Raw genomic sequence first — 22,727 nt, 5'->3', positions numbered from 1 at the left:
ACCTTGATCCACAGATCTCAGTCTCCTGAATAGCTAGGTGTCAGAAGAAATTTTTTCTTAGTTTTTAATATGTGAAATACTCTTCAACATGTTTTGATGTCATTTTGAGAGACTGACCCTAAAACTTCCTTTTCATTGAACTTGAAAGAATTTATCAAAATAATAAGATACAAAATGTGGATTGCAAAGAAGAGTACTACACAGTGCTATATTTTTATTCCTTTTCACATAAGAATGAAATTTATTAGTTATTTATTTGTGGGGCTTGAACTCTGGGCCTTGGCACTGTCCCTGAGCCCTGACTCAAGGCTAGCGTTCTACCACTTGAGCCACAGCACCACTTCCAGTTTTCTGGTGGCTAATTAGAAATAAGAGGCTCATGGATTTTTGTGCCTTGGCTAGCTTATTTATTTATTTATTTATTTTCTTCCCAGTCCTGGGGCTTGAACTCAGGGTCTGAGCACTGTCCTGGGGCTTTCTCAAGGATAGAGCTCTACCATGTGAGCCACATCACCACTTCTGGCCTTTTCTATGTATGTATGTGGAACGAGGAATTGAACCTGGGTCTTTTTGCATGCTAGGCAGCACTCTACCACTAGGCCAAACTCCTAGCCTCTGGGCTAGCTTTGAACCACGATCCTCAGATCTCAGCCTCCTGAGTAGCTAGGATTACAGGCATGAGCCACTGATGCCTGGCTACGTTTGCAGTATATATAGAACTCTATAATTTTTGTTTTCTTCTTATAGAATGTCTAATATTTCAGCCTGTTTCCTTGGATCATCGCAATCAAAAAATGTTTTGCAAGATGTCATATTGTGAGTATTTTATATGGTTTCTGATTATGTGGTCATGTGTCTATGGTATATTAGAGAATTTTGTATGTGAAAAATTTTGTTCACTGTACAAGCATAGAATATTTATATTTGAAAAATGTACTTTTTAATAGTACTTTTTATAGCATAGAAAATTTACATTTTTTAAACTTAAGAACATCTTGGGCTGTAAGATAAGCATTGTAGTCATGGAATCTTCAAATTCTGCTTAGAAGAGATCTACATACATAAGAAAACAAGCCCAGAGACAATTTGCCATTTGTGGAGCATTGTGACTAAATACAGACTGGTTTCTAGATTTCTTACCTCACTAGTGCTATCATAACATAGTTCCTAAGAAAAATATTATCTCCTGTGTATACAAGGTAGTCATATATGTTAATGTATGTATATATGTATGTATATAAACATAATACATGTACTGAGTTGTGAGAAATGCATACAAATGATTATATTGCTGTCACTTTATATAAAATTTCTTAATGTCTGTTTTATTCTATTCCTTCCATCTTTTATCCTTAAGCAAACGATTGTCCCAATGTTATTTTTACTATAGTTTTATTTGGCCTTGTATGCTTTAGAATTTCATGTAGAACTCTTTTATGTAAGGATTTGTCAGTCAGCATAGTGCTCTTGGAATTTTTACATGTTGTTTCATATATCCTTAGTGTAGTTTTAAATTCTTAGTGATAATTTAGTATATGAATGTTGTATAGCATATTTTTATATTTCATTACTGATAGACATGTAGGTATTTCTAGTTGTGTAGGGCACTACTAATAAAACTAATGTGAAGAGTCCTATAATACTCTTTTTGCGAAGATGTTTTGGTTTTTGTGAACATTTGCATCACCATTATTGACATAATGAAAAGATCTAATTTAGTAAATGTTTATTTTCAACTATAAATCTATCATAGTCTAGGGAATGAATAAGTATCACTTTCTATTTTTTTTTTTTTTGGTGTTGTACTGGGGCTTGAATTCAAGACCTGGCTGCTGTTTTGTTGTTTTTTCCTTTTTGTTTGAAGGTAAGCACTTTACCACTTGAGCCAGAACTCCACTTTTGGCTTTTCTTCTGTAGCTTGTTGGAGATATGATTCTGTAGATTTTTCTCTTCCAGTTGGCTTTGAATCATAATCTTCAGATCTCAGCCTCTTGAGTAGCTAGATGTGAGCAACTGGTCCCCCTGGTAAATCAGACTTTCTTAATGTGTTCCTTTTTTTTTTTTAATCTTTGCCACCATTGACTGTTGATTTACTTTCTGTCACTACAAATTAGTTTGGATTTTCTAAAATTGTTTATGAATTATTTATTATGCGTTCCTTATTTTTTTTTTTTTTTTGCCAGTCCTGGGCTTAAGCTCAGGGCCTGAGCACTGTCCTTGGATTTTCTCAAGGCTAGAGCTCTACCACTTGAGCCTCAGCACCACTTCCGGCTTTTTTCTATGTATGTGGTACCGAGGAATCGAACCCGGGTCTTCATGCATGCTAGGCAAGCACTTAACCACTAGGCCAAACTCCCGGCCCACGTTCCTTATTTTTGTCTGGTTTAAATACTTTGGTATAATTATTGTGAGATCCATTTACATTATTACATTTATTAATAACTGATTTTTTTTTAAGTTTTTTTTTTTTTCCAGTCCTGGGCTTGAGCTCAGGCTCTGAGCACTGCCCTTGGACTTTCTCAAGGCTAGAGCTCTACCACTTGAACCTCAGCACCATTTCTGGCTTTTTTCTATGTATATGGTACCAAGGAATTGAACCCGGGTCTTTGTGCATGCTAGCCAAGCACTCTACCACTAGGCCAAACTCCTAGCCCCTACTAACTGATTTTTATTAGCAAATAGATGGTATTATATAGATATATTACTGTCTGTTTATTCATTGTCTTGATGCTTATTTGTGTTTTATGCTATTAGAAATACAGCTATTGTGAACATTTTTCTTTTTTGCTAGTCTTGGACTTGAACTCAGGGTCTAGGCACTATCCTTTTGCTCAAGGCTAGCGCTGTCACTTGAGCCACAGTGCCACTTCCAGCTTTTTCTGTGTATGTGGTACCTAGGAATCAAACCCAGAGCTTTGTATGCTAGGCGAGCACCCTTCCACTAGGCTATGTTCCCAGACCTACTGTGAACATTTTTATACAAGTCTTTAAATGACAGGCATTTTCATTCTCTCCTTCCTTCTTTCCTTCCTTCCTTCCTTCCTTCCTTCCTTCCTTCCTTCCTTCCTTCCTTCCTTCCTTCCTTCCTTCCTCCCTTCCTTCCCCCTCTCCCTCCCTCCCTCCCTTCCTCCCTTTTTTTTTTCTTTCTAGTACTGAGGGTATGGACCTTATGGTTGGCCACTTGTGCTACACATCCAATCTAGATTTTTCTGTTTATTTTGAGATGTAGCCTCTTGCACTTGGTGTGCAAACTGGCTTTGAACAATTATACTGATGTTGGTCTCCTAGATCACTTTGCTCATAAGAAGTCAAACAGTTCAAACCTGAGCAGTCTGACATTAGAGGTTATTTGTACTTTCCTGTATAATTAGAATACTGTCTTAGGCCTAAAGGTAAATGCATACTTACTTTATACTTACTTGACTTCTTTTTTTCCCCCCTTCTTCCCCCACCACACCCATTTTTTTATTAATCTTTTCTTTCAGTACTAAGGGTTGAATTCAGAGCTTCATGCATGCTAAGCAGGGCTGTACCTCATTGTAGTGCCTTGCTTCCTTCATTATATTATGTCTCCCCCCACCCAATCTCTTTTTGTAAGTTTGTTTGTCTTTACAGAGGCAAGTACCAGATTGTATATATAACTCCAGAATTTTGCTCAGGTAATTTGGACCTACTTCAGCAACTTGAGGCTAAGATTGGTAAGTGATCAAATAAAACCTTTGTAAATATTTACTGATTTCCTCATTTATTTATTGTGCCTTTCTTAGGGCTAGAATGCAGGGCTTGGGCACTGTCTCTGAACTTATTTTTCTTATAGCTAGTGCTCCACTACTTGAGCCACAGCTCTACTTGTGTTTTTTTATATATATATTTTTTATTGTAATTAATAGAAGGGTTACATGATATTTGCCAGATAAATGGTGCATTAATTCCCATACATTGATACCCTTTCACATGTCTTGGTCCCCATTTCCCTTCCCCCCTCCCCCACCCCTCATCTTGTCCCCCCCCCCCCCCCCCCGTTCCCTATCCAATTTCAGATAACCAAATACAAATATATCTGATATATCAGGTAACAAAGTGAGATAGTGTAACAATATGAGATAACCAAGGGACAGTAGAAGTGATGAGAGATAACATAGTACCTTAAGAACAACAATCATTAATTATATGGCTTATGTTTACATCATATTTTAAATGACAGCTTTAACAAACAATTGTTCAAGGAGGGAATCTCTAATTACATTCAACTTCTGTGTTTTTTGATAGTGTTTTTTTTTTTTGCCAGTCCTGGGCTTGAGCTCAGAGCTTGATCACTGTCCTTGGATTTTCTCAAGGCTAGAGCTCTGCCACTTGAGCCTCAACACCACTTCTGACTTTTTTTTTCTACGTATGTGGGACCGAGGAATTGAGCCCTGGTCTTCATGCATTCTAGGCAAGCACTCTACCATTAGGCCAAACTCCCGGCCCCTGTTTTTTGATAGTTTATTGGAGATAAACTACCTAAGCTGCCTTAGAACTATGATCCTCAGATCACAGCCTCCCCAGTAGCTAGGATTACAGGCATGAGTTAGACGTTTTGTTATTTTAAGTTTGTGGCTGGATACTTTGATTTTGTGGGGGGAGATAAGGGGCTCTAATGAGGTTTGAACTCAGATGGATACTCTCTACCTTACTTTAGCCATGCTTCAAACCCTTTTTGGATTAATTATTTTGGGGATAGGATTTTCTTTTTATCTTCCCTTTTCATATTTTCAGTAACAAGTTTTGGTGTTACTTGGTGTTCTGCTTATATTTTTATATGATTTAAATTCTTGGATTTGGTTATCATCCTTTTCTAAAGATTTATATAATCTTAAGTGGAGATGACAATGTCGATTTAAGTGGCCATTTTTTATTTTGGAATTATTTTCCCCATTTATATGTTTTTCTGTTTTGTAGGTATCACACTTATTGCTGTGGATGAGGCTCACTGTGTTTCTGAGTGGGGGCATGAATTTAGAAGTTCTTATAGGTCATTGGGCTCCCTAAAGGCAGCACTCCCATTGGTAAGTAAGCTTTCTTAAGTAAGTGTAACATCAAGAACTGGGACATGGTCAAAAGCCAAAGACTTCTATGAAAGGGCATATGGATGATCTAACCAGGGAAAGATTTTTAAAAATTCTAATAAGAGTTTTTTTGAAGGTTGACATGACATTTTTTGAAGCATTCTTCTGAACAGGCTTGGCAACACCTTCATGTGAAGTTGAGGTTCATACCTTGAGGATGTGGTATAAAACTTCATATGTTGTACTAAACAATATATGGAACTTGATTTGATCTATCTTGAAGAGGATTATATTTCATCTCAGGAATGTGCTATTTCTTATGTCTGTGTTTTCTTGTACACACACACACCTATAACAGTTGGATGTTATTAATCACTATAAATCTAATAATAAATAATAAAATGAATTCCTATATTAGTATCCTGTAATAAAATATCATGTTTCTTTTTTTTCTCTTTTTTTTGTTTATTGTATTTTGTTGTCAGGATAATGTATAGAGGGGTTACAGTTACATTTGTCAGGTGGTGGGTACATTATTTCTTGAAACTTGATATCCCTCCTCATGTTTTTGTCCCTCTTTCCCTCCCCCTCCTCCTCCCAGTCATCTTGTTTTCCCCTTCCATTCCCTATTTTAAATAATTCCCTATTTTTAATAAGTGTGTATACAGTATACTGGTATACATATTCAAATACAGTAACCTCATGAGATTAACAATAAGTGGAAGAGACGGGGGGAATAATTTTACATAGTACATTAAGAACAGCAATCACAAAGATAAACCTCTTGTTTCATTAACCCTGAGTTCATTTCATTTAGTCTCATCCAGTATGACCTTATGTACACACAGCTTTTGAAATATTGTGGTTCTCTGTTAGGAGAATCATAAATATGTAATAATTATCACCAATGAGGGAAACCAGAGAGCCTATGTTCCTTTAGGACTTTATTCATTTAATACAATTTTTTTCAAGTCTTTCCATTTTCTTACGAATGGGGTGATGTCATTCATTCTGATGGTAGCATAGAATTCCACTTCTGGCTTTTTTTTTTGCCAGTCCTGGGGCTTGAACTCAGGACCTGAGCACTGTCCTTGGGCTTTCTCAAGGCCAGGGCCCTACCACTGTAGCCACAGCACCACTTCCGGCTTTTTTTTTTTTCTCCCTATGTGTGTGGTACAGAGAATCAAACCCCTGTCTTTGTGCATGCTAGGCAAGCAATCTACCAATAGGCCAAACTCCTGGCTCCCACTTCTGGCTTTTTCAGTGGTGAATTGGAGGTATGAATCTAGCAGACTTTCTCCTGCTTAGGCTGGCTCAAATCCCAGCCTCTTGAGTAGCTAGGATTATAGACAGGAGCCACTGATACCCAGTGAAAGTAAAATTTTTATATGAATGATCACAGAAGTGGTATATTTTACACATATTGCTCAAATTGGCAGCATTTTTTATTTTGAAAAATTAAAAGATTCATAAAAAATTAAAAAAAACAAGTTTCCCTATAGTTAATTTATGAATGTCTGTAGTACAATATCACAACTAGGAATGTGACATTTGTCCATTATTCCAGGATTATTCATATTTCACTGTTTTTAAAGTTCTTATTTCTATGTATGTGTATATGTCTTATCACACATATAGATTTGTGTAACTGTTCCTATTGCAACCAAAGCCAATTTTCACAAGGTTCCTTGAGGCTCCTCTTTTTTAAATTTAATTTAATTTTTTGTGGGTCATGGGGCTTGAACTCTGGGCCTGTGCGCTGTCCTTGAGCTCTTTAGCTCAAGGCTACCACCTGCTCTACCCCTGGGCCTTGGTGTTGTCCCTGAGCTCTTCAACCCAAGGCTACATCCTAGTGCTTGAGCCACAGCCCCACTTCTCCTTTTCTAGTGATTAATTGGAGCTAAGAGTCTCTCTGTCTTTAGTGCCCTGGCTGGCTTTCAATCAAGATCCTCACCTCTCAGCCTCCTGAGTAGCTAGGATTACAGGTGTGAGACACTGCACTCAGGCTGACAGTTTATTGACAGTTTATTTACTGGGCATTAATTTCTCAAATACTATCCAAATTGTCACATATTTTTAAGAAATGGATTATTTTTGTTGCTACATTCCTATTCCAAAGTGTTGGTATATCAAAGTTTGTCCATTCACCTGCTGAAGAACTTTTGGGTTATTTTCAACTGGGGGCTTTACTATGATTATTTGTATTTACCTCATTGGTGAAGTAACCCGTGAACATTTTTTCAGGGAAGCTTCACATGCAAACCAGAGGAATTTAAATAATGTATGAATGAATGAAAGACTTCTGATCATAAATGTTCAGATTAAGAGAACTTTTTTTTTCTTTGCTAATCTTGAACTCAGGGCCTGAGCACTGTCCTTGGGTTTTTCTCAAGGCCAGAGCTCTAACACTTGAGGCACAGCACCATTTCTTGCTTTTTCTATGTATGTGGCACCGAGGACTTGGACCCTGGTCTTGGTGCATGCTAGGCAAGCACTCTACCACTAGGCCAAACTCCCAGCTGAGAACTAACTTTTGTAAACAAAAGTATTTGAAAATGTGTGAAACATAATCTCTGCTTTTAGGTTTCCCATGGTCCATCTGGCATATGGAATAGTACAAATAATACAGAAGGGTTAATAATGTTAACAGTGCATGTAGTGCAGACAAGATTTCCATGGTATTACTCACTAGACTGTGCTCTGGAGGATTGATTTCCATTAATGGAAATTTCCATTAAATGGCTTAAAATAAGTTTTTGGAAATGAAGGTTTTTGTCCTAATCCCTTCCTAGGTTTTTGATTGTGGAAGGATTGTATTAAAGGAATTTTAAATATCTTCTGTCGTTCTTAAACACTTCTAAAGTGGAATTAAATCTTTTTTTTTTTTTATATCTGGCTGTGGATGTAATTGGATCTTTTTCATTTTGGGGGATGATTAAGCGTAGGCTGTTTCTTGAGTTGTTCCTTCAGGGCCAAATGTTTGTGGTTCAGTGACTGAGGAAACACACACACATACTCTCACAGATACTTGAATATGTATTGTACTCAAGAATCCTGTGTTAGCAAATTGATAAGAAATGCCACCTGGTGGTTGAAGAGCTATCATTTTTCTCACTGTTTTTGGTGTTGTGGCTTTAATTCCAGTTAAATTATTGTGGTCAGCTATTTTAAAACCTTGAGGCAATTCATCAGACTCAAATACTTGTAATTGGTGAGACATGATTGTTGGTATTGCTTTCTTCCTACCCATTTAGAAGGAGGATGTGAATACATAAGCTATGTGTATTATAGAGATGAGAGAGGAAGCAGCATGACCCAAATTTTGCAGCAGATGGAAAGTGTTGGACTATTAAAATACTTGATTGAGATCAACTTTAATTTTGCGAACTCACAGTATATATCTTATATAAAAATTGATTATTATCAAAGAAGTACAGGCTTGCAACTTAAATAGTAACTGATCTTTCACATAATCTTCTTTTTTGTTTTTTTTTATGGGTCATGGGGCTTGAACTTGGCCTGGATGCTGTCCCTGAGCTCTCAGGTCAAGGCTACCACCCTACCCCTTGAGCCCAGCCCCACTTCCCATTTTCTAGTGATTAATTGGAGATACGAGTCTCAGGTCTTTTTGTGCCCGGGCTGGCTTTGAACCTTTAATCCTCAGATTTCAACCTCCTGAGTAGCTAGGATTACAGGTATGAGCCACTGTGCCCAGTTCTTTCTGTATTATTTTAAGCTTCACTCTTATTTGTAAACTTGTTTTTTTTTTTTTTTTTTTGTGCCAGTCCTAAGTCTTGAATTTAAATCCTGGGTACTTTCCCTGAGCATTTTTGCTCAAGGCTGATACTCTAACACTTGAGCCAGAACTCTCCTTCCTTCTTTATCTTTGGGTAATTAATTGAAGACAAGAGTCTCATGGACTTTTCTGCCCTGGCTGGTTGAACTGCCATTGTCAGATCTCAGCCTCCTTAGAAGCTAGGATTATAGGTGTAAGCCAACAGTGCCTGACTCCTTGTTTCTAAATTTTTGTTACACCACAGAGTTAAGAGATAGGCTTAGTTTATTTTTGATGTGGACATCCATTGTTTCTATAAATACTTAATTACTATATTCTATCCTTTAGTGGCAAGAGCAACATTTTTTTTTTTTTTACCAGTCCTGGAACTTGAATTCAGAGCCTAGGCACGCACTGTCCTTGGACACTTTTTGCTCAAGGCTAGTGCACTGCCACTTGAACCACAGCACCCTTTCTGGCTTTTTCTGTGTATGTGGTACCAAGGAATCGAACCCAGGGCTTCATGCATGCTAGGCGAGCAGAAAACTGGAAGTAGCACTGTGGTGTAAGCACTAGTCTTAAGCAAAAAAGCTCAAGGACAGCAGCCAAGGCCCTGAGGTCAAGTCCCAGGATGGACAAAAATAAATAAAATAATCATAAGCTTTCCATACCCATGGCTTCCAACTGCTCATCCTCAGATCTCAGCCACTTGGCTCACTAATACGAGAGGTGTGAGACACTTTTGCCCAGCTAAATCTAAGTTTTTATTGTGGGAATTTGTTACATGCTTTAATTGTGTGTATTACTGATACAAAATCATGTTTTATTGTCACATTTTCATATGTGTAATATATTTTTTATCATGCTCATTATACCCTCCCTGTCTCTACTAATTGTATCTTGTTTTAATTTTTGGAAGAAGTACCATAATTGCTTCCTTAAAAATTGCCAATTGCACGTAAATTTTACCTACATATAAGTTAATTGCTTAAACTTGTTTATGAGGAATGTGCATCTGAAAAACTATTTTATGAAACTATTAATTCCAGTACCTAATGGGCCAAAAACTGTGTGTGTGTGTGTGTGTGTGTGTGTGTGTGTGTGTGTGTGTGTGTGTGTGTGTAATGGTACTAAGACTTGAATTCAGAGCCTCAGGATTGTTCAGTTTGCATTCTCAGCTAATGTTCTAACCATTTGAGCTATGTCTTTTGCTCTGCTCTTGCTACTTAGTTTTGAAGAGTTTGCTTAATGGCTTTTGAACCACATGTTTAGGATCTTAGCTACTCATAGCTAAGATTAGCGATATAAGCCACCAGCCTCCAGCTCCAACTATTTTTTGTGAGTGTGTGTGTGAGGGGGGGGGAGGACGACTGGTGCTTAAACTCTGTCCTTGGATGCTGTCACTCAGCCTCTTTATGCTCAAGGCTAGAAAGAACACAGTACCACTTCTAGCCTTTTCTGAGTAGTTTATTGGTGATAGGAAGTCTTACGGACTTTTCTGCCTGGGCTAGCTTTAAAACATGATCCTCAAATCTCAGCCTCCCGCGTAGCTAGGACTATAGGTGTAAGCCACCAGTGCCTGACTTTCCAGTAGTTTTGTTCTGGTCAGTCATGGGGCTTGAACTCCGAGCCTGGATGCTCCAGGCTGGAGCTCTTTAGCTCATGGATACCGCCCTATTCCTTGAGCCATAGCCCCACTTTCCTAGTGATTAATTGAAGGTTAAATGTTTCACGCTTTTTAGCTCTTTAGTGCCTGGGCTGGCTTTGAACAGCAATCCTCAGATCTTAGCCTCCTGAGTAGCTAGGATTACAAGTGTGACCCACCACACCCTGCTTTTTGTTTTTCTTTTCTTTTTTCTAGTCCTGAGCTTGCACTCAGTGGCTGGGCACTGTCCTTAGACACTTTTTGCTCTACCACTTGAGCCACAGCACCACTTCCATCTTTTTTCTGACCATGTGATCCCAAGGAATCAAATCCAGGGCTTCCTACATGCTAGGCAAGTACTCTACCACTAGGCTATGCTCCCGGACTCCAATAGTTACTTTTTAAAATATTGTATTCTTGGCATTGGAACAGCTCATGATTTAAGAATAACTTTAAAATTACTCATGACTTAAGAATAATTTAACATGTTATCCATTTTTATTCTGATTATGAAATGATAGCCTCGTTAAGTAACTCCTTATTATAATAAGGACTAAAATATGAAATGTAGTTTCATGGAAGGTATTTTGTAATCCTACCTTTGAATTTCTGAAAAACTCCATGTGATCTTTTTTCTCTTATCTGCTGTGCCTTCTGCTTTGGCTGCATATCCAATTAATGTCTTTGCTAGTCAGAAAATAGAATCAAATTTGATGCTTAAGGAATTAACTAATATTACATATTATTTATATATAATTGCATTTGGAATGCCATTGATAGCTTAGTAAAACTGAATCTAGGTAATTAAGATTTTTGCTTCTAGATCTGAAAACCCATAAACCAAAATAATAATGTGTACCCACATACATTAGATTTCAGCAAATTGAAATTTGTAACTTTGGAGTTACAGAGCATTAAAAATAGCATGTAATATATCCCATGTTGGCCAGGAGTTTGGCCTAGTGGTAGAGTGCTTGCCTAACATGCACAAAAGGTGGAAGTGATGCTGTGGTGGAGTTCTAGCCTTGGACAGGACAGTGTTACCCAAGGACAGTGTTCAGGCCCTGAGTTCAAGGCCCAGAACTGGCAAAAAAAGGTAAAGAAATATATATTTATATATACATATATATCCCATGTTTACATCAGCATTCCTGCATGTAATTCAAAAGTAAGGTATATAGCTATATAGCTAGTAAGTAGGCTTAATTTAATAAGAGAACGGACATGGGCACGTTTTTGTTTTTGTTGTTTTTTTGTTGTTTTTTTTCCCTGTTCTGGGGCTTGACCTTAGGCACGGGCTCTGTTGCTGAGCCTATCTGCTCAAGGCTAGTGCGTTACACTTGAGCCACAGTACTACTTCCAGGTTTTTCTGAGCAATTTCTTGGAGATAAGAGTCTCAGAGACTTTCCTTCCCAATCTAACTTTGAACCCTGATTCTTAGATCTCAGCCTCTTGAGTAGGATTACAGGCATGAGTCACTGATATCTGCACAGATTCTTATTGTTATTTTTGACTTTTAGAAACAAATACAGATGTCTGAGAAACAAGTACGGATATTTTTCTTTTTAAAAAACGTATCTTAGGTTGTGGTAGATTGTGGTAGGTTTTTGTCTAGCATGTTCAAGGTTCAATCTCTAGAACCACAAATATAGAAGAGTTTTTAATTCTTTATTTTTGACACTGAATTCCTGTAGTTTTAACAGTCTCTTTATTAAAAATTAATTTTACTTCATTTAGGTTCCAGTTATGGCACTCACAGCTACTGCCAGTTCTTCAATTCGAGAAGACATTGTGCGTTGTTTAAATCTAGAAAATCCACGGATTACTTGTACTGGTTTTGATAGACCAAATCTATATTTAGAAGTTGGACGAAAAACAGGGAATATCCTTCAGGATTTAAAGCCATTTCTTGTAAAAAAGGAAAGGTAAAGATTTCGTGGTTGATAGATTCTGATAACCTTTCTTTTTAAAGAACTGTATTTGTTTTTTGGTATTTCCTTTAAAAATGATCAGTGTATTTTAACTTTCACCTTGCTTTGGTTTAAGTCAAGTGTGTTATTAAATGATTAATTCAGTGACTAAGAAAAAAAGCATACTTTTTAAAGCACATTTAATGTTGTCATTGCTTATGTCTGCTGAGAACTTTGCTAAATATTTCTTTGTCTGATAAGTATAAAGCTTAGAGTTTCACATTCTGAAATGCGTTCTTTAGTCCAAATACATTAAAATGTTTTTCCTGTCAATGTAAATGTAAAACAAATCCTTGGCAAACAATTTCAAGATCATCATTAGTGTTTTACTCTTCTAGGAAGGGATAAAAATAAGAAAAGTTTTCACTGTTATCTAATGCTTTTCTTCGAATATTTTTATTTATAAATCATTTGCTAGATTTACAGGCATATTTTTAAGATTCCTAAAATTGAGTTGAATCAAAGGGTATATGAATTTAAAATTTAAATTTTTAAATACCTCTTAATGAATCTAAAGTAATATGGTGTTTTTACATTCTGTCAGCATGAATAAATGTATTTAGGTGGACAAATACTGAGACATTGAATAAATGTTCTGTGAAATTCATTGTTTATGTTTTTTGTAACTTAAGAATACGTTTCAGCAGTAGGCATTCTAACATGTTTTCTATAATATTAGTAATCGAGATTATTACTAAGTGAACTATAAAAGTAATGTTAAAAGTACAAGACTTTTTTGTATTAGTAAATAGTAAAGTTCAATATTATGCCCATAAAGTAAAATTTTTGTAACAAATTTTATGTATATTCTTATGTAAACTGTTCATTTAATTCTTAGGAAGTCAAGACTAAGTTTTAATGTAGTGTGTTAATTTCTAAGAAGTATTTATATCAGTAGTTTATATTTTAGAAATCAGATTTTGTTTTCTTTTTCTTCTTTTTTTTTTTTTTTTTTGCCAGTTCTGGGGCTTGAATTCAGGTCCTGGCACACTGTTCTTGGACACTTTTTGTTTCAGGGTAGCACTCTGCCACTTGAGCCACAGTACCACTTCTGGCTTTTTCTGTGTATGTGGTTCCAGAAAATCAAACCCAGGACTTCATGCATGCTAGGCAAGTACACTACCACTATAGCTCTGATTTCAGAAATCAGATTTTTTTTTTTTTTTTTTTGGCATTTTTGGTTGTGGCGCTTGAACTCTAAGCCTGGACAATGTCCCTGAACTCTTCAGCTCAAGGCTGCCACCCTATCCCCTGAGCCACAACACCATTTCCAAAAATCATATTTTCTTACCAGATAAATTTACTTTTTAATTTGATTTGAACAAATATTGAGTTTTTTCATTACAAAATTTATTTCCACATTTAATTCACTGTAATGTTTTACGTTTTCATATAGTTAAGTTGTAGTTTTTTATTATGTTTTATCCTTGTAGTCCTTCACTTAGAAAATAGAAAAGGAAAATTAGTACGTAAAAACCAAAGTGAGTTAGGCTTACACTGTAATCTTAGCTAGTTGGGAGGCTGAGATCATGAGGATTGTGGTTTGAGGCCTTTCTGAGTGAAAAGTTCATGAGACATACTTCTTCAAAATAAGCAGAGCAGCTGGGTACCAGTGGTTCATATCTGTAATTCTAGTTGTTTAAGAGGCTGAGATTTTTAAGATTGTGATTTCAAGCAATCCCAAGCAGAAAAGTCTATGAGACTCTGCATCTAAAATAAGCAGCAAAAAAGTAGAGCTGGAGCTGAGAGTTTGGCCCGGTGGTAGAATGTTTGTCAGCATGTACAAAGACCCAGGTTTGATTCATTAGTACCACATAAATAGAAAAAAAAAAAAAAGTAGAGCTGAAGACATGGTTGAAGTGTTAGAGTGCCAGCCAACTAGCCAACATGAAATTCTTTGTTAAAGCTTTGTACCTTCACAAAAAACCAAACGGGTCTAAAGCATACTTATAATACACATGTTTTTGTTTTGTTTTGTTCTTTTTTCCTCCCATAGTTCTACCTGGGAATTTGAAGGTCCAACTATCATCTATTGTCCTTTTAGAAAAATGACAGAACAAGTTACTGCTGAACTTAGAAAACTGAAATTAGCCTGTGGAACATACCATGCTGGCATGGATTTGAAAACAAGGAGAGATATTCATCATAAGTTCATCAAAGATGAAATTCAGGTGTGAGGATAATCAAATGTTTCTCAAATATTTAGTTACCAAATATTTATTGAGCAATTTTTAGGGGCTGAACTCCAATAAAGGAAAGCTATATATACTGTGGAAAATACGTGTATGAATAAAGGATCACAGGCTAATATTGATGAGATACTATTTCTTAGGTATAACGAGGAATTTAAGGTATGTTTTATAATGGAAATGGTCTTTTAAGGCAAAGGCAATTGAGTAGAGTTTGAACACGAGTTTGTCAAATTCACCTGGCTTGTAGGTGATGAGACCAAAGGGACTGGTTATAGAATTACAAAAAAAAGACCAGAAAAGGGCCAGGAGTGTAGCTTAGTGGGAGAGTGCTTGCCTAGCATTCATAGAGCCCTGGGTTCATTTTGTTAGTACCACATACACAGAAAAACACAGAATTCGTGCTGTGGCTCAAGTGGTAGAGCACTAGCCTTGAGAAAGCTCAAGGACAGTACTCAGGCCCTTAGTTCAGATGCCAGGACCATTACTACATTGTGTAATGAGAGATCCTACCGGGCTCAGGAGATTGTGAAAGATTTGGAGTAATTGGAAGGAGAAAAATTGAAGAATAAGATTAAGAAAATATGGTTAACAAGGCAGTGACAAACTCCTATTAGACAGGGAAAAAATCAAAAGGGTAGGTTGACCAGGTTATTGAAACTCCCTCTTTTTGCAGGGAATTCCCTTTATCTCCACAGATAGGGCAACTATTTAGAAGTTTTTATCCAATTTATTGTATCTATTATATTGTCAGTAAAATTTGTTAGTCATTACTGGTGAATCCTAGTGATTCAAGCCAATTTAACAGAGTATTATTTTCTTCTAGTTATTACTAATTTCAGTATTCATTTAGACTACAACATCTTAGAGCATTGTGAAAGAGTACAAATTATATCCATATTTTTGTGTTTTGTTTGGATTAATCTGATTTTACTGCTAGATTTATCATATCTTTGGTATTTTGAAATATGGCTTAAAAATCTTTTGTAAGATTTTTCATTATGTCTAATGTAAAAGGTACTTATGTGTATATGCATATGTAAACACATAAGTGCACATATATGCTGAATTTACTCTTTCTGTGGTAGAATGTCTCAAAGCTGCACGTTTTCATTCACAGTTCTCAACTCTTCCTCACGATTATGAAACTAAATTTCATCATCTATTGATAATAGTTTGGCCTGCGAGGAATTGATTTCTTGCCATTAACCATTTATTAAATGCATGAATATATGGTTATTCACTTTCTGCATTTTAAAAATGGACTTAGTGTGGATCTAAAAATAGAACTGACATGACCACTACAGCTCTTAATATCTTGGATTATTATCTATTTTGTTGTTGTTTTTGTACCTTTATTGAACTCAAGGTCTCAAACTTGGCTTTTTTGTCACACTTCCCCTTCTGGCTTTTGGCTGATTAATTGCAGATAAGTGACTCATGGACTTTCTGCTTCAAATCACTCTTCTTTTTTTTGGGGGGGGGCCTGTTCTGGGGCTTGAACTCGGGGGCCTGAGCACCTTGCTTGGGCTTTTCTCAAGGTTAGTGCTCTACCATTTAAGCTATAGCATTACTTCTGGCTTATTCTGTATATATGGTACTGAGGAACTGAACTCAGGGTTTCATGCATGCTAGACAAGCACTCTACCCTAGGCCACACTTCCAGCCCCATGTCACTATTTTTTTTTATCTGCCCTCTGAGTAGCTAGGATCACAGTTGTGAGCCACCAGTGACAAGCTCTTTTGATGCTTAGAATTTTGTATCTTTTTTTTCTTTACTATTCTGATGATAAAATCCAACCACATTTGGGTACAGGTATGCATTTTTTTGTCTGTAACCCTTTCATGTGTACTTAGTCTTAGTTTTGTATCTTCGTATTTTTATTTGCCCTTTCAAGATACTATAAGCTCTTTTCTAGAGTATGGTTTTGAATAATTCATTTGATAAAATGTACTTATTTATACCTAAAATCTTAGGGATATAAAATTCTGGATTTTCTTGATTTGGAGGATGGAGTTAGTTAATGATCTCATGAAAATACTATGATTAAAATTAGAATTCTTATTGTGCTTCCTATTAACCTTTGTTTTTGTATAGAGAATTTCTTCCATTTATAATAAACTTTTCATTCTCAGTTAATAATTCTTTTTTTTTTTTTTTTTGCCAGTCCTGGGCTTGAGCTCAGGGCCTGAGCACTGTCCTTGGACTTTCTCAAGGTTAGAGCTCTACCACTTGAGCCTCAGCACCACTTCCAGCTTTTTTCTATGTATGTGGTACCAAGGAATCGAACCTGGGTCTTTGTGCATGCTAGGCAAGCACTCTACCACTAGGCCAGACTCACGGCCCTCAGTTAATAATTCTTAAATAAGCAAGTCGCCTAATCTTTGCCCAAATTATGTGCTTATTATTATATTCATTCCTGCGTTGATTTGTCTCTTACTCTTCCCATGCCTCCTTTTACTTTCAGCATATTCTTTCTTTATCCTTCTGTTTCTTAGATCCTTTTCTTTCTGTCTCCTTTTCCTTCTCCTGATCCATCTTTAGCATGTCTTTTTTTAGAAGTAGCACTTGAATTTTTAGCAGTTACACATGCAAATAGTTCTGTCATGTTTTCAAAGAAAATTATCAGCCCCGTATGCCTTCTTTTTTTCCCACTCTTGGATCTTTTTAGATGAATTTTAGGTTAACTACTTATCTTGCTTTGAGTTGCTTATACTGTGAGTACTAAATTCTTTGTTAGTTTTTTTCACATGCATGAATTCCTGACTGTGAAAGTTTAAACTTAATTCTCATGTTTCCTAGTTCCTTTCCTTGCCTTGTCCATGTACTTCAAACCCACTTTTCCTTCTGACTTTATATCATAATTCCTGTTAAATGTTATATAGTTACTTAATAATTATTACTCAAAATGTTTATTCTAGCTAGTATATTATGGCTATTTTTCTTGTTTATCTTTTTGTATTCTAATTGTTAATTCTTTGAAAGATATTGTTTAGTTTCCTGTATAGTTAACATCAATTCTTTCTGAAACTTTTCACTAATCTATCTCAGTATGTATGTACATATTGAGTATTCTATTAATTTTTTTTTTTTTTTTTGCCAGTCCTGGGCTTGAGCTCAGGGCCTGAGCACTGTCCTTGGACTTTCTCAAGGCTAGAGCTCTACCACTTGAGCCTCAGCACCACTTCTGGCTTTTTTCTATGTATGTGGTACCGAGGAATCGAACCCAGGTCTTCATGCATGCTAGGCAAGCACTTTAACCACTAGGCCAAACTCCCGGCCCCTCTATTAATTTTTTACCTTAAAGATGTGGAAATTAATTTATGTTTCTGCCATCTTTAATGAGAAACTTGCATTATAGAATAATTTAATAATGAGATTATTATAACCCATTAATGACACTTGAAATAATAATGCAAAAATTTTATTGAATATAATAGATATTGTAAAAGCCTCTTTGTGTCTTGTTGTTTTATTGGTGGCGGGGCTTGGACTCTGGGCCTGGGCGCTGTCCCTGAGCTCTTCAGGTCAAGGCTACTGCCCTACGCCTGGAGCCACAGTGCCACTTCTGCTTTTCCAGTGATTAATTGGAGATATGAGTCTCACGGACTTTAGTATCCAGGCTAGCTTTGAGTGGTGATCCTCAGATCTCAATCTCCTGTGTAGCTAGGATTACGGGGTGAGCCACCACCCCCTGGATATCTGTTACTTTTTTGTTCTTTTGACTGTTGTGGGACTTGAACTCTGGGCCTGGGTGCTGTCCCTGAGCTCTTCAGCTCAAGGTTACCACTTTAATCCCTTGTGTCACAGTGCCACTTCCGATTTTCTGGTGGCTAATTGGAGTTAAAAGTTTCATGGACTTTAGTGCCCAGGCTGGCTTTGAACTGCGAGCCTCAGATCTCAGCCTGCTGAACATCTAGGATTACAGGTGTGAGCTACTGTGCCTGGCTCTATTTGTTACTTTTTATAGAGGATAAACAGAAATCTTTTAGTCTGATCCTTAATCTATGAATTAGGCGGATATTCTTTCCATTTGTAGGTAAGTCATTGAAATTATATTAAATTCAGTTATATTTCAGGGACTTTGATGAATTATTGTTTTCTTAAGTTTAAGTACTATTAAATATGTTTGTCTAACTGTACTGCTATTTGTTCTCAGTGTGTCGTAGCTACTATAGCTTTTGGAATGGGCATTAATAAAGCTGATGTTCGCAGAGTTATTCATTATGGTGCTCCTAAGGAAATGGAATCCTATTACCAGGAAATTGGTAGAGCTGGCCGCGATGGACTTCAAAGTTCATGTCATTTACTCTGGACTCCAGCAGACTTTAACTTAGCTAGGTAAAAACCTTGCTTTTACCTTGGGGATTTCTTTCCCTCTTCCCAAGAAAGGATTTGAGGCAGTGTTCAAAATTTCAAGTAACTAGTAAGCACCTTTAAAGTCCCTCCTCAAAACAAAACCACCCAAACTAAAAAGGATTAGAGGCCATTTATGAACATTTGTAGTAAGTGTTGCTGCATATAACATAACTTTAGCCATGCCTCAGGTAAAGAAGGAAATTAATTAAGTCAGGACTCTACTTCAACACATTTTTTTCATCTGATCTTCTCAAGTTGTAATGTGTTTTAGTCATGGTTACTTCGTATAGCATTTATGTTGCACTGTACTAATAGATTGCCATGAGTATATGTCCTGTATGTACTGTTTAAATCCAGGAAAACTATTATATAACTATGAAATAAGTATTTTCTTGGCCCAAAAGTATTAGGAGCTTATATTGTAATGGCAAACTTCATCTTGCAACAACCCAAGAATGTTCAAGTCCATACTATAAAATGGTGCAGTATTTATTTATAATCTATTTGTATCTGCCCAGGTACTTGAAATCATCTTGATATTGTTTATAATGCTTATTATAAAGTAGATTGTAGATAGTTAGTATACTGTATTGTTAGGGAATGACAAGAAAAGGATTTCTGTGTGTTTAGTGTGTTAGATGCACCATTGTAGGCTGCAATTCTCAATTTATCTCTATGGAATGGGAGGATTCTTAGGGGAAAAAAATCCTATACAGTAACTGTTGAGGGCTTCAAAATGTACCTCTATATCAGTGGGCAAATTAAGTTATTCCTTGGACATACTAATTGACTTTATTAAAATTATGAGTGAAAGTCTATCTACTAATACTCATTCATCAGTGTTTCTAAGAGCTGGGATGTATGTTAGAGATGGAATGATAAATAAAAAGACAGGAAACATGTCTCAGTGTTACAGGAGTTGGAATATAATGGGAGAGGTGACTCTTTATTAGAAAATCATACATCTGTGTATACATAGGGCTTATTTTGCTGTTCTCTGTTTTCATGTGAAAATTTCAATTTGGAGTTTTTGTTTCTTTTTTTTGAAGCTGCCATTTAATATGTCTGGTAGGGTTAGTGTGTTAAGTGCTGTTTTTTTTAAAGTTCATATAATGGCACATGGCATTTTGCAATTCAGAAGTCAAAGAAGGCTTCCTTGAAGGAAGTGGTAGTTTGGTTGAAATCTAAAGAAGAATAAGGGCTAGCTAGTTAAAAAATTTACTACACATTTAAAAATTTTAAATAGATTTTGCATCATAACATACAGGCGATTAGAGAACAGTTCTTTTTTTTGTCGTGGGTACCAGGGCCTGGACTCTGGACCTGTGCGTTGTCCCTGAGCTCTTCAACTCAAGGCTACTGCCCTACCTTTTGAGCCACAACCCCACTTCCCATTTTTAATGATTAATTGGAGATAAGAGTCTCACAATCTTTAGTGCCAGGGCTGACTTTGAACCACAACCCTCAGATCTCAGCCTCCTGAGTAGCTAGGAGTATAGGTGTGAACTACCACACCCAGCAATGTACAAGTATTTTGAACAAAATATTGCATAGTCAAAACTTTAGAAAATTGAGCTTTAAAGCTCAATTTTGGTGAGGTTCAGTATTATCACGTTAAATTATGTTTACTGTTAATAATATCTGAAATTATTCCATCTAGACCTTTGTTTCTCTTTGGGAAGATATGCTAAACTATTTTGGATATTCTCATAATGCATAATACATAATCTCATAATATATTTGATGAGTTATAGCAGCAAATACTTGGGACGAGTTATATAGCAGCATTGACTTTGTGTGTGTGTATATGTGCATATGAGCACACGTGCGTGCGTGTGTGTGTGTGTTTGTGTGTATATGTGTGCATGTTGTACTTTGTCTTGAACTCAAAATTAATGTAGTTAATCTGTTATCAAATTTCTTATTTTCCTTTTAAATATGTGTACTAAGGGGAAATCTAATCAGGATTTGAGTAATTGTCTGAATTGCAGTGATTTCCTGAACTAAAGCCGGACTCTGTCCCTTAGTTTTTTCACTCAAGGTTGACATTCTACCATTTACGCAGCTCTACTTTTACTGGTTGTTAGTGATCAGTCTTATGGACCTTCCTTCCAGGGCTAGCTTTGAACCAAGATCCTCAATTCTCAGCCTTCTGAGTAGCTTGGAATACAAATGGAAGCCACTGGTGCCCAACTAGCATGTACATTTTTACAAATAAGAAACAAATGTTTTAGGAAACTATTATCAGTATTATGCCCCAAATATCTATGATAGTCATTTTAGAAAAACAGAATTTTGATACTTCCTTAGGGTTTCCAGGTATACCATAAAATAAATAGAAGGCCAAACTGAAGACCAGAAGTGATGATCTTCTTTCAGTATTCCTTATATAATTTCTCACAGAAAATAAATGAAGATAAAGAATCAACTTTTTTTGAAAATTTGGAAAATTTTTTTTTTTTTTTGCCAGTCCTGGGCTTGAGCTCAGGGCCTGAGCACTGTCCTTGGACTTTCTCAAGGCTAGAGCTCTACCACTTGAGCCTCAGCACCACTTCCGACTTTTTTCTATGTATGTGGTACCGAGGAATCGAACCTGGGTCTTCATGCATGCTAGGCAAGCACTTTAACCACTAGGCCAAACTCCCAGCCCCTAATTTGGAAAATTCTTATGTAATGCTTACTAGAAACCAAAAAATGTGTAGCATGGAAATTTTTTTCTAAAAAGTATGAGGTATACAGTATTTTTTTAAGTAGCAGCTTTTTTTTTTTTTTTTTTTTTTTTTTTTTTTTTTGCCAGTCCTGGGCCTTGAATTCAGGGCCTGAGCACTGTCCTTTGCCTTTCTCAAGGCTAGAGTTCTACCACTTGAGCTTCAGCACCATTTCTGGCTTTTTCTATGTATATGTGGTACCAAGGAATCGAACGCAGGTCTTCGTGCATGCTAAGCAAGCACTCTACCATGGCCCCTTTAGTAGCAGCTTTAAAAATGATACTGAGTATAGGTAGACTTCTCAAAAGTGATTTTTAGTAAAATCACAAAAATGTTGGGGATTGTTGACTGAGAAGGAATAAAGAACTTTCTAGAGGGATAGAACTGTTCTTTGTCCTAGATAGGAATGAGTAGGTTATGGAAATAATTTGTGTAAAATAGTTATCAAAGTAGCTGATGCAGTTATACACATTATTGTTAATTTTTTTAATTGACAGGCACCACTTGACTGAAATACGTAATGAAAAGTTTCGATTGTACAAACTAAAGATGATGGCAAAGATGGAACTATATCTTCATTCCAGCAAATGTAGACGAAAGTATGTATTATTTATTTTGTATTATTTAAAAGGATGAATTTCTGCATGGCATTTAAAAATATTTTATGAAATAGTAGATTGAAAGAATTATGGTTGATGTTATATACATGTAATTTTTAAGGTGGCGTTCATTGTGCATGAGTAAACTCAAGTCAAATAATGAGTTCCCAGTTAAATGAGTTAAAGCTTTTTATATGTTTTAGCAATTAACAATGCCTTTTATATGAATGTATTTGTTCTCATATTTAATTAAGATTTTTCTTTTGGACAGAATCATTTTGTCTCATTTTGAGGACAAAAAGACAAGAAAGGCTTCTTTAGATATCATGGGAACTGAAAAATGCTGTGATAATTGCAGGTCCAGGTAAAGATTTTTTTTTTTCTGATAGACATTCTAAAAGTCTTCATTATTTAAAAAAATCATTTATTTGTT

At 36.2% G+C, this 22,727-nt stretch overlaps 1 protein-coding gene across 1 annotated transcript in view; it reads left to right on the top strand.

The window, feature by feature from the left end:
• The window catches only part of Wrn (WRN RecQ like helicase), a 106,899-nt gene that overhangs the window by 50,729 nt on the left and 33,443 nt on the right, over window positions 1-22,727 (top strand). Inside the window, exons 17-24 of the mRNA XM_090353947.1 lie at window positions 748-816; window positions 3,616-3,698; window positions 4,942-5,048; window positions 12,206-12,393; window positions 14,435-14,609; window positions 18,788-18,969; window positions 22,193-22,294; window positions 22,566-22,658. Of these exons, the coding sequence (XP_090210073.1) occupies window positions 748-816; window positions 3,616-3,698; window positions 4,942-5,048; window positions 12,206-12,393; window positions 14,435-14,609; window positions 18,788-18,969; window positions 22,193-22,294; window positions 22,566-22,658 (999 nt within the window). The remainder of the gene's footprint in view (window positions 1-747; window positions 817-3,615; window positions 3,699-4,941; window positions 5,049-12,205; window positions 12,394-14,434; window positions 14,610-18,787; window positions 18,970-22,192; window positions 22,295-22,565; window positions 22,659-22,727) is intronic.

This window comes from Megascapheus bottae, chromosome 20 (genome assembly GCF_031878675.1).
Source record: "Megascapheus bottae isolate mThoBot1 chromosome 20, mThoBot2.hap1, whole genome shotgun sequence".
Lineage (NCBI taxonomy): Eukaryota > Metazoa > Chordata > Mammalia > Rodentia > Geomyidae > Megascapheus > Megascapheus bottae.
Note: the sequence above shows the minus strand (reverse complement) of the source record. Positions and strands in the feature narration are given on the sequence as shown.